Here is an 18578-nt window from a genome sequence, read left to right as displayed (position 1 = left end):
TATTCCACAGGAAGGGACTGGAATTCCCTTAGCAATGGAAAAATTGCTCAAACTGTGGCTTCAGCACACAGCATTCCAGGAAATCAAGGCTACTTTTTCAGGACGTTGAGAAGACACTACTTAGTTATTTGTAGAAGAACAAGGCTCAATTACTTTAAGACCATTTCAGCTTCCAGAGTAATTACTGCGAGATAAATACACTGTTATTTATAGGGTGGTAAGACAGACAGGTACACTCCTAATACTAACTGAAATAATTAAATTCCTTTACAAGATCAAAGCTTGAAAAGTAAGATTTTACTTACTTATTTACTACTTCTCTACTATCCAACTAGCGTCTGGACTGCATTCAGATGTAAGACGCATGGAAAACTGGCTTCCCTTCTGTAGTCACGGATGGCCTTCCCATCCTGCAGTTCCACAAACTCATTCAGAGATCAGATGAAATGTTTGGCAATTGTCAGTGCTCTATCATACCGAACAGTGAGAAGGAAGGGAATATAAAATCTAACAGCATTTTAACAGTAAAATTTATGAAAAACAAAGGGGAAAGCAACTCTGTATTTGTAAGTTACATAGAAGACACCTAAGCAAAAAAGGAAAGCCAAAAACTCCTATCAGTCTTCATGAAGCTGAATCTTTCTCAGGGAAGAAACAAGAGTGATGGAGGATAATTTTGACCAACTAAACAGGCAGCAACAGCGGATGCATCCATGAAAAATTACAGCACTTTCCAAGCAATCTGGCGGTATTTCACTGAAAGTGAGGAAAAAAACAGGGTGGAAGACTAAAAAGGGAGGGCTCAAGAGTGCATAAATGGCTTGGAAACAAGAAAATGCACGTACAGGCAGAAAGGAAAGGTATTTGGAAGAGAGGAAAGAGATTGAGGAGCATCATGTTGGTTTGGCAAGGAGGTGGAGTCAGTTTTCCGGCACAAGGAATGGGGCATAGGGAGAGAGATTTAGGAGAAAATGGGAAGTACCAAAAGACTCCGGGGGCAGAGAGGGGAAGATGTGTGAGGTGACGGCTCTGAAGGGATTGAAGTTGCCCCATCTTCTCTTTGAATAACTTTATCTAAATTTCCCGTATCAGGGTGAGGACACGCAACTACCTTCAAACCTAAACAGACCTGGCACTCCCTTCCAGCCCCACCGATATGCTTTTCTGACACAAAGCGTGGTAGACCTCAACACAGTGGAAGGAAAATGGAAGAACACCATTTTGAACACATTCAGTAGATTTTCAGCAGGAAGATTAGGTGATAAAAATAAGCTGAAGAGAGGAAGCCATGCTGTAACTTCAGCTGGAGACAGAAGACAAAAATACCAAGAGAAGCTGTCCACAAAACATACTCACAAGAATTAACAGACTGGAGGATACCAACAAGTTTTTTTAATTAAATATTAGGCTTATGAGAGATTTTTGTGACGATAACTATGTCATTCTTACAACACAGATGAAAGATGGATCAAGTCTGCGCTGTAGTAACATATTCCATCATTGCAACGATGCCTGAGCCATGCTGCTTAGGCTGCCTCAGCCATCCCAGCTCACCCCTGCCCTGTACTGCCCTTTCCACTGTGCCAGAACCATTGTTTATACTATCAGGTAGTGACTCAGATCAGGGAACAAATCTAGCAGGAAAACCCCAAAAGTTTTTATTTTATTGATTTTTTGGGGGTGGAAGTTTTACGTATTCTCTAACTCAGTTTACCACAGGCCTGTGCCAAGGGACTGTGGGGCACTAGGTTCTGTACAGGCATTCCCCCCCGTACTAAGGGGCGTGCAAGCACAGCGAGCTGCCAGAGGCAAGGGGGCAATGACTACTTATTTCACTGCTGGCATGAAACTGCTCATGAAAACTACACTTCAGAACTCTTCTGAGGTATAAAGAGAGGTCAGTTCAGTAGTCAGTTACAACAAATAATAATAAAAAAGATATTAGGACCCTCCCCTCTCAACCCCCCAAAAAACTTAGAGGCATATGACATCACTACTCAAATTGAAAATAAGGCAAGGACACTTAAATTTCACCCAATGATGGTGCTTTCAACAGTGCATTCCTGTTCCGCGCCATTGTGCCGAGAAATCTAATCCATCACCATCGCCATCACTGGATTTGGTTGAAACAACAGACAATTTAATTTAGTGAATTAACTTTATTTAATAGTTGCTCCAAGTCTCTCCTCTTGAGATGGAAATCTCAATTTAATATAAAACCACAAAGCTGCAAAGACTTACACTGGATGAACCCTCCCTTTAGGGAGAAAAAGGAAGGTAGGAAAGAGACTGGAGAAAGCAAATGCAAGATCTTTGGTTTCCATTAAAACAAGATCTCCCATAAACACAAAAGGAGATAAGATGTTGAGACACTTTTCTATTCTTTGAACCTATGCATCCTGAGTGCATAAAATCTTAAGTGCTCTTACAGAAGATTTCCATTTACTATTACCTCCTGTTCTTCAGATTTTTTGAATGGACTCTTTCATCAAACTGGTGGCAGGTGGAAATCTGATTTTAAGAAGTTCAATGTACCAGGCATAACAGTTTTTTTCAGTCTGCTTTGCAGATTTGTTGGACCTAGGGTTGTAGACTTTCAAAGAACAAGGACTGGAATCAGGAACTGTACAAACTGCATGCTCGTTAGTCGGCGCTGGAATTCTGTGCACCCTTCACTCCCGTGGTTATAAAAATAAACAATGGCAGAAGACCTCACTACTCAATCTCTCTCCTCCTGCAAGTGCTCACTCTGCACAGTCCTCCCTCCGCTCCTTTTTTGCTGCTACAGAGAACAAGGCTCAATCAAACATTGTGCTTTAAAGCCATTCCCATCCCTGGATGCATCTTTGGCTAACACCTGCTGCAACTGCTCACTGACCCACTCTGCACACCCCCAATAATTAACTTGTATAAAACAGAGTCCATGTATTAAACTGTAGCAATACTGGCAAGTTAAGTTCCACGATGTAAACACAAAATAACAACCTCAAGGTGGCAGCAATGATTCATCTATCTTTCTCAAGATAAGGATTCAGAAGTGGGGAGAAACATCTATCCTAAACCTAAAAGCTTGCATCTGAATTTTGATAAAGCTATTTCTTTTTGTCTCTTTACAAAGGACATGGGATTTCAGCAAGTTACTCAGTTTCAAAACGCAGGTTAGCCACCTCTGCTTATGCTGGCTATGAAAGTTGCCTTAGTTATCAATCTGCATGAGAAAGAGATCCTGTATCCTAGATAATGGGTGAGGAACAAAACATTGAAGTGCAATGTTCCCTTAACTTCTATCTGTCAGTGTACAATATTAATGAGACCAATACATTCACATAGGTATTTATTTATTTTTATATATATATATATACACACACACATTCACACACACACATTTCCTCAGACATAAATTAACAGATACTTAACTAGAATTTAATCAATCTTATTAAAGCAGGGGAACAGATTAAAATACCACCCAAGTTTTGCTACAGTTATTTCACTGCGACAAGTGCTATGCAAAACACAATGCAGGTAACAACAAATGCTAGAGTAAGGCCATCTTACATATAAGCCACAGCAATTCATACCTGAGCAGACACTTGGACACTTCAAGACGCACTTGGCCTTTCTGCAAACATAATCATTTCTAAATTTTGTTCTAAGCAAGTGCAGTACAGCAGAGGAAAGGCCACACTGTGCTGTTATCCCACAGCTGCTTTTTTTTTTTTTCTTTTACAAAAGTTATCCCTGCATAAAGGAACAAAACTAGCAGATCATGGGAACACGGCACCCATGCAAAGGGGGAAGTGCCAAGTGCTGGTAGACTTTGGAGCTTGGGCGGGGGACAGGACTCCAACAAAGAGCAATTTCCCCAGTTTTAATCGTTTCCAGGGAGACAGAATTCTTTTGCAAGAGAACTCAAAAGGCTGGGAAAACTATGCACTTCATGCACTTTTCCCTTGAACCAAACACAAATGCACACTGTTTGTTAGGATTATCACCTAGACAGCTCAAAAAATATGAGGTGGATGAGAAACAAGCTTCTCCAACGTTTAATTTTATCTTGCCACCAAGTACAGCATAAAAATCTGCTAGCTGCCTTTACTTATGATGAGCATATTCTGAAATAACTTTCAAATTGTGATACTGAGGATTCAACACATTTTTAAAGCCTCAAAAAGAGCGAGTATTTCTAGCTCATAATGAAATAACTCTCTGACAGACGTGTATAAATGCTTTTCAGCAGCATCTGGAAAAAATTATTTTTCTGTGACCGTTTTTGTGGAAGGCAAATATACAAGACTATATCACAAAACGCGTACACACAACTAAGTGTTAGGAAACCACTCTTAAGATTACGTACCAGATGCAAAAATGCATCTGTAAATGCTGAGAGCAAATGTTTTTATTCTACATTTTGTCTAACACATTTTTTATTAAAGAACTGAAATACTGTGAGAAGGTATTCAGTGACCAATTCCGTCTTAGAATATAAATATGAAATTTTCTCCTTAATTAAAAAATAGGAAGGCACATAACATCATAGTGAATTGCCTAACGTTCCCAGGATACGGGAAAATAGCAGTAATATCACAGAAGGCTTTAACCTCATCTGGAAAACAGACTGCAATCCTCATCATCTGTGTTCAAGAACACTGGACTCCCATTAGACCAGAGCTAGCAGGATGATCATGGGAACAGAGAACCCAATTTATGAGAGAAGACAAAGGAAGCTCTTAAGATAAAGGACAAGACGAGAAAACAGCCAACTGATATCCAAGAATTCAGTTGAAAATCAGGGAAAAGCTTTTACTGGAAAAAACAAGCTTTTGAGGTAAGTGCTACAAGAACACCAACACGTACAAAATCCAAAAATAATTAACCAGTTTTATGATGAATAGTTGATCATTTTATGAAAGTCATCATGCAAATGACAGCTGGCAGCAGGAGACTGGACTTGAATTTAGGAATTACAGAGGGAGGAACCTTCTATCTAAAGACAGCTACCCTGCAATGCTGCAGCCCTGCCATACAATACGTTCTGCTCTAAAAAAAAAAAAAAAAAAAAAGGTAAAAATCAAAAAGTGTGTTTAGTGCAGAACACACTAACTGCACTGAAATGATTTAAAATGATTTAAACCTTGCCAAACAAATTACTAAGCGATACAGGAAGAAAACTTACATGCTGTACATAAATTCATGGAATGTAATAATTTTCTACTTACTTATTGATCAGGCTTCCTACAAACGTCGTTGGTATGTATCTACAGAATAGTCTGGATAAGCAATTTTCACAGGCAAAACTTGGCAGCAACCATGTGATATATATACTTACTAAGTAAATTACTATTTAGCTATGGTTAAGATACAAAATAGAGTTTCTAACTTGTGAACAGAGATCAAGTTAAAAATGAGTGTATTTACAGAAAATAGATTCTTTACCATCTTATAGAGGTGAGCTAGTTGATACTACCATACCAAACAGACTGATATCTTCAGCGTATCTTTTATACAATCTGATATAACATTTGAAAGAGGCCTGCTTAGTCTAGCTTCGAATTTGCCATCAAATTCAAAAATATTGCCAAATGCATGAAGATACCACACTCTTCTCTACATTCACCCGGAGCAGGATCAGAACAAATGAGTTTAACCACCAGTAAAAGAAGAACTAAATCAGACAGTAGGAAAACAATAAAGAACCAAAATCAATTTCCAGGGAAGAACATGGGCTCTCTGTTCCTGGTCTTTTCTTCTAAGAGCAGATTAGACAAACATGAGTCCATCAAGAACAGTATGATATAACTGATTCTGCACTTCTTTTCAATGAATGCTTTTCAACCTGTAAGACCATGCCTCATTTCATGCTGATCAAGAGTTCTTCCTGCCTCAACAGAGAACATGGTTGCCAGTTAGAAAAGCTGGAAGGAAATAAGGCTTTGCACTTTCTTTGCTGGCCGTGGCCAGAATGGGACAAATTAGGGGTGTTTTTCTTCAAATCCATTTTAGCTGTTTTGATTCCTGTGTTATGCCCTGTTACCTATGCTTTACTTTGGCACAAATCAGCAAAGAAAATCGGCCTCAGAATTTCAAGCCTTTGCCCTCCCCCACATTGGATTGTAATTCAGTTTAGGCAATCGCTGCTTTTTCTCATGAAGCATATTCACAGGAATAAATGTAATTACAAGTTTCAAAAGGTCAAGACATGAAATACATCTCATCAGTGCAAACCACCACACCACCACTTTTCTCAGCACATGCTGATGAAAGCAAACCTCTCTAACCTGCTACAAATACTGCTGAACTTCCTGCATCATTTCCAAATCGACTATGACAAAAAAGATATTTCTTAAAAAAAGAAAAGGAATAAAGCACCACCACAAGACAAGCATGAAAGATCTGTAGTGCAAAACTACTGAAGCAGATGTTCACTAAGAAACATTTTTCCTAAGACTTTTGACCTTGTATTGAGCACAGAGGTGACAGTCAAATCACTCACCAAACTCCAAGAACTGCGCTTGCTGAATTTAAATAAAGAGCAAGTCTGAATGTAATTCAATTAAAATAAATTAAAGAAGTACACACTGCTTCATTCCAAAATATGTTTGGAAATCATATTTAACTGTATTTTTAAAAACTGAAACAATGCTAATGCTACAGAAACTAATTTTCCAGAATCAACAGAACTAATACGGACTCTGACATCAAAACACACATTTTGCTCTGTTTAAGAACACAATTAATAGAAGCTAGTAAAACAAGATAATGTGTAAAGGTGTTCAAGCAAATAATCTCTGAAATTTTAGTCTGACAAAAAATTATCTGCCCAAGCCATTTCCATTCCCATTCTTTCATACAGTTTTCAGAGTATGGTGGTCTTTACTTCCAGAAAACTACTTCTGACTCTCACCAATGTTCTATTTCTGCAGGCTTATTTTCTGTGATCTCCCAGAGCACATACACACATACACTCACATAATCGCTCTTACTTGATTTTATAAGAATTAATCTTGTAACTATTACCTTCTGGCCTCTTTCTTCAATTGTTAGATCCACGACTGTCATTTGTGGCTAACCTCAAAAACAGTCTTGCATAATACCTTACCATTAAGTGGCTGGTAGAACTACTACGAAGCCAGGCTGCTGGCATTCCGCGCACAGCATTTTGGAACTAAACTGTTATTTCTCTGGTTTGGGAACTACTGGACTCCAGCATGCTTGTTCCCAACACAAGGTGAAGTAGTTTAGTACTGCAAGTAGGTTTTTAGCTTCACACAAAGAAAAAAAAAAGAACTAAATTCGGGTACAACAAGAGAACCGACAAGTCACAGGAAGCTTTTCTTAAAATCTCAGTGAATTCAAGGAGCAAGATCCTTTCTCTGTCAGCCTGTTAGCAACAGCAATAAGCAAACTCACATCTTCAAAAACGCAGCAGATGTTGTTTGAAAACAAACTAGTCTCCTCATTACTATACATAAAAAGCCTAATGCAATCTGAAAGCATTATTAGTGTGCTCAAGTAAGGGTACAGAATCCTAGTGAAAATACTGGAGTGGAAGTGGATTTTTAACAATTCACAGAAACTGTTTAAATTAGCTACCTCATTTTTTCTTTAGTATCAAAGTTTGTTATGAAATACATTAAAACAGATATTCTATTCAAGATTCTACATTACTGAAAGCCATAAATTAACCTTATGTTACAGATACATGGGTTGAACGGTTTGGACTACTTTATTTCACACTACGTGGTTCTATTGAGTTGTGATAAGTCTCCATTTTAAGGAGAGAAGAGGAAAAAAAAAACACACCCTAGTGCCTATGTTAAGCAGATTCTGTAAGTTAAATAATCCAAAGGGAAACTGTTCTGCTTCTAATGTACAGCAATTTTAACTAGTCTTTACAGGGCAAATAAATTCAGAACAAGCAAGCTAATTGACCAAAGAAATGCACCAACTCTGATGTATTCACAAATATAAAAATGCAATTGCATTAATGGAAGATTACTTTTTAAATTTGTTATTTAAGCAACATGTGCTATTTAGCATTTATGCCAAATCAGGTCTACAGCTAAAAAACTAAATTACAAGAAAAACAATGCTGCAAAGCAACAACCTGAGAATGCAGAATTTTTAACTTAAATCCGAGACATCTTATTTTCTACCCCAACTACTTTACAAAGAGTTTTAACTCACACATTTTAGCAACATTGGAAGTCCCAAAATAGCTCATCAGGATTACCTACAGGATACTGCAGGTGGACCACTGCACCTTCAAACCACAAATTTGAGAGACTAAGATGACCAACAAAGAGTTCAAGTCAGAAGCTTACGAAATTGAAAATCATCTTGAACTACATCTAATTATATAGGCGATAACACAATGCAAAAACTACTTAGTATAAGAAACCTCGCACCCACACAGCACCATTGAGACAGCCATTCCTTTGCAAGTACCGCAGAAGAGAAAAAGATACATGCAAGGATGAAAGCATGAATAAGCATTCTTACTTAAAATGTTCATCCTCACACTCAGGTTCCCATGGCCACTCTGCATCTTTGGGAAACTATTCTTCATTCCTATCATGCAGTTCTTCATTAAAAAAAAAAAAAAAAAAAAAAAAAACACACACACACAAAAAACAAATAACCCAAAAAAACCAAAACACCACACCACACAGGTTCAAATGCCACATAAGGAAAAATTTCTGATGACAGATTTACATTTGCAAGGTCAAAAAAATGTTGCAACCTGCAAAATAGTTCACTTACTATTTCGATCTTCCCTTTCTTTGCCTTGTATGACTAGGGGAATAAAGTTACAAGTCCAATCAAAAAGTCTTTGGCTATTGCCTTTTCTTTCTCTGGTTTTGAAGTGAACATTCTGTTCTTCTAATTGCAGTTTGCTTTAAACTTGATACTAATTATAACATCTGTTGACAAAATTTACTTTCCACAAGAACTGACTAGGCATGAAGAGGGTTTACCAAAGCCAAAGTTTCCACCTGTCATTTAGTGAAAACAGTCTTAAAACTATTACAGAAGGACAACTACACATCTTTGATCAAAGCATGATCTGATGTATTCTTAGCAAATGAAAGGCAGTAAATAAAAAGCTGTGAAATACTCAGATATTTGCCTAAGTAACTTTCTATCTTCATATTATCCAAGTGAAGACAGCAGCCCATTTTCCCTAAAATTTCAATCAAATAAAAAACTAAATATTTTTAACATTGTAAATGCATTAAATGCATCTGAAAGTTTACCATCTCACTTCAGTTTTAAAAAAAATGAATCAAATCATAAACATTTTCCTTCTATGAGAAAATGGCCAGCTAAAGTAAATCAGGCAAATACTAAGTATAATAGAAGACTTTTTTTTTTTACCAATAGCTAGCACCGCAAATCATTTACTACAAATCAAAATAATTTCTGAAGTTATTTTTTAAAAATAGCTAAAAAATGTGAGAACCAAGACTTAATGTAGCACTCAGTAAGAAGGGCAGGGTCAAAACAACTTTCCTTAATGACAGTGTAAACAATTGTTTCAGCAAAATGACAGACTGTATCACCTCTGCTATTACAAAATAGCATTGGGAAAAAAAAGAACATAACTGACGTGAAAAGGAAGAACATAACTAATTTTATTTTTCAGGGCAATGTTTAAAAACATACTATTACTCAGCACTGATTTAAGAATTTAACTCACAAACACTTTGGTACATAAAACGGATTATTTTTTAAATATTTTGATGTTAAATTAAAAAATTACACAGAAATAAATGTCTCTATGATTCTTCCATAAGCACCATATTGTAAGATCACAAATATTGTTTGGCTTCTGCTAGTAAGTACTTCATGTATACTTACAAAATAGCCTTTCAAGAGAAGCCTTTTGCCTGCTTGTGCACTCTGAGGTCCTCAGACGTACAGGCTACTTCCTAAACCTTTTTTCCTCCTCACACTAGGGGGATGATCTGTCTCTTAAAAGACTTTCTGCTAATTCCTTTAAGTAAACTATTGTGCGAGTAAGAACTATATTGTAGAAGTACTGATGTACAGTCTGCATAATCTCCTTTAATGGAATTTAAGGCCAATTAGACATACATAATTTGGGATTGGTCTTGGTATCTTCCATTCCGCTTCAGAACAAGGAATCAAAGCAGCTTTCCTTTTCTTCAGACTACGAAAGAGATGACCACTTCTCTGTCCTACTATTTCATATACTCGTATTTAAAATAACAAATTTTCTAAGACTTAACTTCTGCTCACTTAAACTGTGACTTTGCTAAATCCTTCATTTTATATCAACCAGTATTGTACTTTATGCAGTTATTCTACATTCAACTTTTAAAATACGTACAGATTACACTCTAACCTCACATTCAGACTCTCACAGGACATAATCCACTTCCTACTGAAGTCCATAACATGAGCCTACTGATTTTGAAAACGCACCCAAAGCTATCCAAAGTCATAATTTCTACTAGAAATTTATCGCCGGAAATAATTATTTCTAATCTCCAGTGAACTGTAAATAATTTTCAGAAGAAAGCTCATAAAGCAAGGAGATTCATTCTTCTACACTGACAAAGGCTAAAGCTGTAAAACCAGATGCCCTAGACATAAAAATGATAAAGATTACTTGAATCTGTCATAGGCTATCATCCCTTTCCCATGAATAAAAGTACTGAAAAGAGCAAAATACAAATCTTTTCTTCCACAAGATGTTGGAGAACCAAGGGAAAAAGTGGTCTGTCTCAGGCTTATTCAACAGCACTTAATGTATTTCACAGTTAACTTTAAATACGGCAGAGTAGGCTACAAGCCAACTTTCTGTTCCTACAGAGTCCCTGAAGAAAAGAGTGATTTCCATCGGATACGAAGCATTAACAAGAAGCCTGTGAAACTGATGAGACACTGAGTAGGTCAGTATATGTTACAAAACAATGTAACTCACATTATCAACTGGCATTAGGTAAAGTACATCCATATTCAGCATGCTGTACCACTGTAACTGATTCTCTTCCCTAATAGGTCAATTTTTACGATAACAAGCACTAAGACATGCTCTTACCTTTTTGTTTCCTTTAGTAATAAACTACGACTTCACTATTTTTATTCCAATTGAGTCACAAACACAGATAGTGTTAAAAGCAAAGTACAAAAACCCACAAAGTCATTACTCAAAAATAAGAGTGGCAGAATCACATCTAGAAGAAAATTCGATCAGTACCGTTATGTCTTCAAGAAATAAATAAGGTGGTATACGTACTTTTCTGCCTGGAGTTTTGTGGTTTTTACTATCAAGTCCTGAGTTTGTTCCTTTGCTGCCTAGAATATAATTAGAAAGATTAAGCACGTGAAAAATACAAACATATCAAATATATTACACAACCTTTAGAACATATAATAGTTTTGAAGCTTTCTGACTGTAAGAAGTTTAAAGAGCGTACTTTTTGAAACAAAAGGCCTTCTTGAAATACATATTCATTAACTCTCCCTATTTTCAGGCATGAAAAAATAAATTAACATCCTTATGCATATATATTTTCATCTTTATATACATTTATATTCACAGATAGTGAATTTTTAATTTATATTTAATACATAAACATTATTATAAACATTAGAAATAGTTCTGATTATTTCATTTGTCCATTGACTGCAAATTGTTTGCTGTTACAAAATGAAAAATGAAACAGGTTCCTTTGGATGCTAAACTGCCCAGTACCAGCATTCATCCAGCCGTTTTAGACAACATGAATACAGCTCTGCTGGCCTTAGTGAGTTTAGCTCTACAGTCCAAGCAGCTTACAGGGTTGTGAGGACCAAGTGCAATGCACTTAAGCAGTTCCTCACAGCCCTAAACGTGCAGTGATGACAATGCAAGGGAATCCAAACAGAAACAATTCTGCCACAGGCAGCAGCCGCATGACTGAAGGGACTGCTGCAACTGAAGTTCAGGAGTTCTCAAACTTATCACTCAGCAAGAAGATAAAAGACATCTGGAATTGTTGGTTTCCCACTGCACACCACCAGTGATCATTCAGTCAGAAAAAGAAGAAGATTCAACAACAAAAAAAAAAAATAAAAATCCTGAAATCAAAATGCATTCAGTATGGAATAGTAGTGCAAGTGAAGAGGTGGAAACAGCTACAGAGATATTCCCTGTGAAAAATTTCAAGACTGTAATAGATCTAAATCACCGTGTTTGCCAAAATGAAGATGCCAGTCTTGAAACCCATGAGAGGTTTAATGCAAGTATATACGCGCACTGATTCATTTCAGCCTTTCTATCTGCCACACTACGTTAGTTACAATGGAAAAGCAGTCAAGGTACAGGAACGCTTTGAAAGGCAAAAGAAGGACTGCAACCACCCGAGTAACAACTTCAGTCATCAGAGAGAGCCTGAGCTGCTCCATGGATATAGACAGTGGACACCGCTGAGGTGCCAGCTGCTGAATTTTCTGAAGGAAACTATTATGGACTAGCATGCAGATTTAATAAAAACTCAACAGAATTTGCTGAACATTTAGTAGTTACAAAAAAAAATTTAAGATGCCTTTAAGCTTTTTATATCTTATAGAAATGGTATTTAGATTTTTTTAATGTATTTGTATTTTAAACTTTTTTTTAATAATATTTTCAATGCTTCAGCCTAACAAAAAAAAAAAAAAAAAAAAAAAGACTATCACAACAAAAGATTGGACCTGTGCTATTCAGTATGTAAATCCACTAATTCCAGATTTCTTCCCCCCACTTCCTTCAGAGTTGCAGATTTTAATAAACCAAAAAGCCAGAAGAAGAAATTTGGTTCCTTTCCAGTTTTTTCTGGACAGGGATACTAATTGCCAAGAAGAATGCTAACAGTAGGACAGCAGAAAGGAAGGAAAAGCAGTTTTTCTGGATCTAGCTAGATACATCAGGAAGCCATTTTTTACTTACATGCATTCAAATATATGCCAGATACTGTTACTATTGTATGCATGTAATGTAAGAGCTTACATCTAAGCAAAACAAGGTAACCGGCAGAAAAGATTCAGACATGCCAGAAAAATCAGAAAGTTAATATTTGACATATCTTGCAGATCCAAAATAAAAATATTTTTCTCTTCCTCCCCACCTCAGCATACTAATTAAAATTTTCATTATCCTTCAACCCCGCTGCTTTATCCCATTCCAGCACTCGCCTCCTTCCCTCCCTTTCAGCCATTGCATTTATCAAAGTCACTGTCCTAAAATCAGATTTGACAGTATCTGGTTATTTGGATTGGATGGTACTATACACTTACAAAATAACAAAGGTAAAAAGCTTTTTGGCTTATCAGTGTACAGTCCCTTCCCTATCTTGTATTTGTTCTACTCTCTTAGCACATTCTTCTGCATTATATGCTATAGATCCTCCTCTTTTTATCTTCTATTTGCTCTACTTAGTTCACTTTTGCCTTCTTATTCAAATTGAGCACATGCTTGCAAGTCTTCATGTCATATTACAGATAAAATACCAGAGTCTCTGACAACCGTTCACAGGCTCATTAACTTACTTTACATTCATACAGACAAAGAAAACATGGTTTGAAATGAGATAAATTACGAGTTCTACAGGGCTCTAGAGAAAACGTCCTGTGGGGCACAGAACAAAACTACCTTCTGACTTTAACCGGGAGTGGGGGGAAATTAAAAAAAAAAAAAAAAAAAAAAAAAAAAAAATCACTGCAGGGTGGCTCCACTCTGGAAAAAAAAATAAAATCACAGACGATAGTTACATTTCATGATCTAAAGCCAGAAAAGAGCAAAAATCTGCACGGATGCTTGACTCAATTCCACATCTAAGAGATTAATCAAACAGTTCCTGAACCGCACTAGGGAATACATCCATATTAACAGCGTTTAAAGAGATCTGAGACCTCTGAGGCGTATCACCCATTGCCTTCCAAAACTGAAAATTAAGTACTGCAGTGGACTACATTGTACTCTCACACTTTTTCAAACAAGTTCATGAAACTACCATCATTCTTATGGGAACTACATACAATGACTAAAAAACCTATTAATCTAAGTAGGGGGACATCTAAAGTCCTCCCCCACATTCGGGGGAGAAAAAGAAATTGTTTTCACAGGATTTTTTTAGTGACAGATTCTCATTCATATCCTATAACTTATGTGCTATATTCAGAACAAAGTTTGGCAAAGCATCTACACTTCAGCACCCATAACCTTTTAAACTTATCACTGTATTGAATATTGAACTTGAACACTAAACCCAAGCCAGATTTAGTAACACATTATAACATGCAGCTTTTTTCCCCACCTAGAACATTATGGATTTGGGGTTAATATGGAAGAGAATTGGTTTTGTTGCATATCAGCACTTTGAGACAGTGTTATGAAACAAAACCAATAGAATGAAAATGGCACACTAGATTTGTTTCCCTCTTTGGAGTACAAGATACTTTCTTATGAATATACTTGAGGTATTTGTATGAACACATAACTCAGATGTAGGCAATGGAAGAGGCACATACAGTTTAAAAGGAAATACACAGAGGTAATTAACCCTTTAATCTCACACATATCCAATCTAATAAAATATTTTCTCTCCACTCACATACAAATGGATATCCCGTTGCTATTCTCAAAGTCAGTCTATTGCTGTGTCCTAAATTGCAATTTGGAAGAAATTAAAATTACTTTCTCGATACATTTTCTAAATAAGTAAAAAGAAACATAAATATCCTAACGTAACATAAAAAGCATTCTATGGAAACATCTCGGTGTCACTGCTAATCCTCCAAAATAATTATTTATCCTTTTAAAAGAAAGTAGCCGCACCTCAAAAGGAAAAATATACAAAGTACATCTACCTATATATTACCTTCAAACGACTGGACATATCTTCACAGCAGCTGCTCATCGCTTGCACATCTTCATTTATACTCTCAAGCTCCTAAAGAAATTCAAACAACAGTAACTGTGGTTTTAATCAGAAATGTCATGCCTAGGCCCAGCTTCATCCCACCAAAATGAGATGCCCAGGTTACAAGGAACATATTTGTTTGAGGCTCCCTGTTAATCAACGCAGAGAATGCACCTCTAAAGATCAACATTCACATAGGATTTTTATCTGTTTGAAACATCACCTCTCTCTGCGCAGGATTTTCATCAACTGAAACTAACAATGAAACAATTTTATTGCACAAGTATACTTGTCCTGGAAAATCAAAATGTCTCTTAATTTTTTTTTCTTTTTTTAAACTTTAAATTACTTAGCAGCACTATTGCAAGGTAGCTAATCACACTGTAAAAATGATACCTCTTTAACTTGCTTGAATATGTGGACAAATTCTTCATTTATGGCTAAGCTTCGCCGTTCAATGTCTCCACGCAAATTTCTTCGGGTGCGCAAACTATTTTCGACAAAAAAGGTCGAGAGTGCCTTGAGTGCTTCCAGCATTTCCTAGAAAATAAAGAGACCTCAACTTTCCACATAGTTACAAAGAGGCAGGTTACCGAGTCTGTAACCATCTCAAGCTCATGGTTTTAGGAAAAAAGGAAAAAAAACTACTACATGATTTTAGAGAAAAAACTACCCAACCACACTGCAGATCAGTTGTTAAATACTAAAGCTGCTGACTCTTTCTTTTTCTCATACATTATAACATACAACTTTATCTATTATTTTAGAATAGCTTTAATCAGTAAGATTACATTCACCTAAAGAATGACCCATCCATAGCGAGAAAACATTTAAATCAGAAAAAACCTGGGAAATGCCCTCCCCGAGCTAAGCAATACAAACCTCCCTACGACTTGCAGGGAACGAACAGGTGCGCGGCATGTCGCTGGAGGAGCGAAAATTTAATTTTATACTTAATTAACGCTGCAAACGTCAGCTTGCGGCTCCGCAGCGGAACTGAGGGAATGACTGAGGGCTCCCCCCCGCCAGTTCCGCAGCCTATCGGCGCCCGCAGCCCCTGACGCCCCATCCGGCCGATTCCCCCGCAGGGCGCTCCCCGCCAGGCAGGCCCCGGCCCCCGCCTCGCCCCCTCAGCCGCCTCCCGCCCCACCTTGTCGTTGTCCAGGCGAGTCTCCAGGATCTTGTTGAGCTTGCGGGACAGCGGGTTGCTGCCGGGGGCAGCCGGGAGCCCCGCAGCGGGGGCAGCGGGCGGCGGCGGCGCAGCCGTGTCGGCCATGGCTGCGGCCTTCCCCGGCCGTCCGCTCCCAGCACCGCGGGGTGACTGGCTCCGGCGGAAACGCGCTCACGAGACTTTGGTTCCGACCCGGCCCGAGACTGCGGGAGCCGGGCGTGCGGTCAAACATGGTCGTGCAATGATAACCGCAACTGGGGTTGTTTAGCCTGGAGGAAAGGGGGCTGAGGAGAGACCTTATCGCCCCCTACAACTGCCTGAAGGGAGGGTGTAGCGAGGTGGGGGTCGGTCTCTTCTCCCAAGTAACAGGCGATAGGACAAGAGGAAATGGCCTCAAGTTGCACCAGGGGAGGTTTAGGTTTGATCTTAAGGAGAATTTTTACACTGGAAGGGTTGTCAAGCAATGGAACAGGCTGCCCAGGGGAGTGGTGGAATGGCCATCCCTGGAGGTATTTAAAAGATGGGTAGACGTGGTGCTTAGCGACATGGTTTAGTGGTGGTTTTGGTAGTGTTAGGTTGGTGGTTGGACTCGATCTTAAACGTCCCTTCTAACCTAGACGATTCTATGATTGTGTAGCTGTATTTATTTCATGAAATACATGCTTTACTTATGAACATAACAAAAATGGAAAAATAAATGGACTCTTTATTGTGTAAGTGAACAGCCATGACAGTAAAAATGTGTGAAAACGAGGAGCATGTCTTGTTTCAGCCGTGCATGTACTGACACAGAGGGCTTTTATGCCCAAGGTCTCCCCACAGCTGCAGCGCAGCAGAGCGGCCTCTCCACCAGACACCCAAGGAGACATGGCTTTGCAAGCTGGGGCCATGCTGGGACCCATGTCCCCCCACCATGGGTTTCGCTTTGCCAGACAGCCTGGCCTGGGACCCGCGGTGGTGCCACTGTCATGGTTTATTTGGGTCAAATGCTTTGGTGGCGTTGGGTCAAACACCATCAGGAGCCCAGCTGTGCGCCCCGCTCTCCTGCTGCAGCCATGACACGTCCCATGCCAAGCGCTGAGGTACAATGAAGGGATCTCTGTGAGCTTTTCCCAAAGGACAAAAGGCAGGTGTGCAGATGAAGGTAAGATGCTGTGGAAAGAAGATGGCTATATACGGCACACAGCTGTTGTTTGAGAAGACGAGGGTCCCACTATGGTATTAGCTCTGAAATTAACAGCACCTTGCATATGCAATTGAAAGTCTGTTTCCATTTGCCTGATGGCGTGTGGATCAAAAAGCAAAGACTCAAGCAGTAGCTTAACTCTTCAGGAGTTTGGGGCCTTCACATTGCTCTTCTAGAGGCTCTTCCTGTAAAGAACTGCAAGCGAATGGAGTAGCCTTTGCCTTTATGCCCAAGGTGGAGCACTGAACTTTTTTTTTTTTCTTTTAGTATGAGTTATTTGTCTCAAGAAAAAATTACATGACTGGAGCACCCCTCCTGAAATCTTAGCATGATAGGGACAGTGATAGGATATTTTTCTATTTAATTTTTGTGTGTTGTTGTTTGCTTCCTTACATGGGTCCTCTACATCAAAGGCCAGCTTTTCTGAAGAGCCTGTATAGTGCCTTGTTTCTGCTCTTGGCTAGTCAGCAAGCAGGTTTTCAAGCATTTTCAGACACCTTGTTTCCCTTTTTAGTTTCTCTTTCTCCACCCTATTGTACTGATGTTATCTCCTCCTAGATGTCCTTTACTTCTGATTAAGCTTCCAGGAGGCAGGATCTCCCTTCTCCATGTCAGAAGAGATAAAACAGCATGCAATCATCACAGGTGTGAGCAATTAATATTTAAACATGTCAAGAAAATCCTATTATTAGAAAGAACACCTTCCAAATATAAATTGGATGTTGTTAGCAGTTTGAACAATATTTCAAATGCTATTAACCTGTTGAGTGAGTTGACAGAGTGAAGGCACACCTTGAAGTCAGGAAGACTTGAACATCTGAACCACAAACGTCAGATAAGTCAAGACCATTGCCAAGTCTTGTCCAGCAAGTTATGCCACAAACATACAAGGAGCCACAAAGATTTTCCTCTGTCAGTTGGTACATGCATTTTCTTTTGAAGCATCCAGTTCTACTTTTAGATGCTCCTTGATGGGTGTGCAGTTTTTCAAGAATGTGTTTCATGAGCCAGAATGCTCCTAGCTAATGTAACACACTGGGCTGGCAGGAACCGATAGGATTTTGAAACAGCATGTGTTTATTTGTGCATGTGTTCTCCCGGGCAAATGAGAAGAGATAATCAACAGAGCACTTTTTAATCTCCCACAACTGAAAGAAGTATTTGTGTGAGGGCACCAGGGCTTATCTTCTGTTCTTCTTTTAGGAATATCAGCTGAAAGTACAAAAAAAAATGCTCTCTTTTTCTGCTATGGATAATATTTGCAGGCTAGATTTTTCCTCAGAACAGATTTTTTTTAAAAAACTATGCAAAT

At 38.4% G+C, this 18578-nt stretch overlaps 1 protein-coding gene across 1 annotated transcript in view; it reads right to left on the bottom strand.

The window, feature by feature from the left end:
* The window catches only part of COG6 (component of oligomeric golgi complex 6), a 59791-nt gene extending 43575 nt beyond the window's left edge, over positions 1 to 16216 (bottom strand). The window contains exons 1-4 of the mRNA XM_054197508.1: positions 16060 to 16216; positions 15306 to 15449; positions 14868 to 14939; positions 11264 to 11322 (exon numbers count right to left, since the gene is read on the bottom strand). Of these exons, the coding sequence (XP_054053483.1) occupies positions 11264 to 11322; positions 14868 to 14939; positions 15306 to 15449; positions 16060 to 16185 (401 nt within the window). The 5' untranslated portion in view covers positions 16186 to 16216. The remainder of the gene's footprint in view (positions 1 to 11263; positions 11323 to 14867; positions 14940 to 15305; positions 15450 to 16059) is intronic.
* Positions 16217 to 18578: the final 2362 nt, after the last annotated feature.

This window comes from Rissa tridactyla, chromosome 1 (genome assembly GCF_028500815.1).
Source record: "Rissa tridactyla isolate bRisTri1 chromosome 1, bRisTri1.patW.cur.20221130, whole genome shotgun sequence".
In the NCBI taxonomy this organism is placed as follows: Eukaryota; Metazoa; Chordata; class Aves; order Charadriiformes; family Laridae; genus Rissa; species Rissa tridactyla.
Note: the sequence above shows the minus strand (reverse complement) of the source record. Positions and strands in the feature narration are given on the sequence as shown.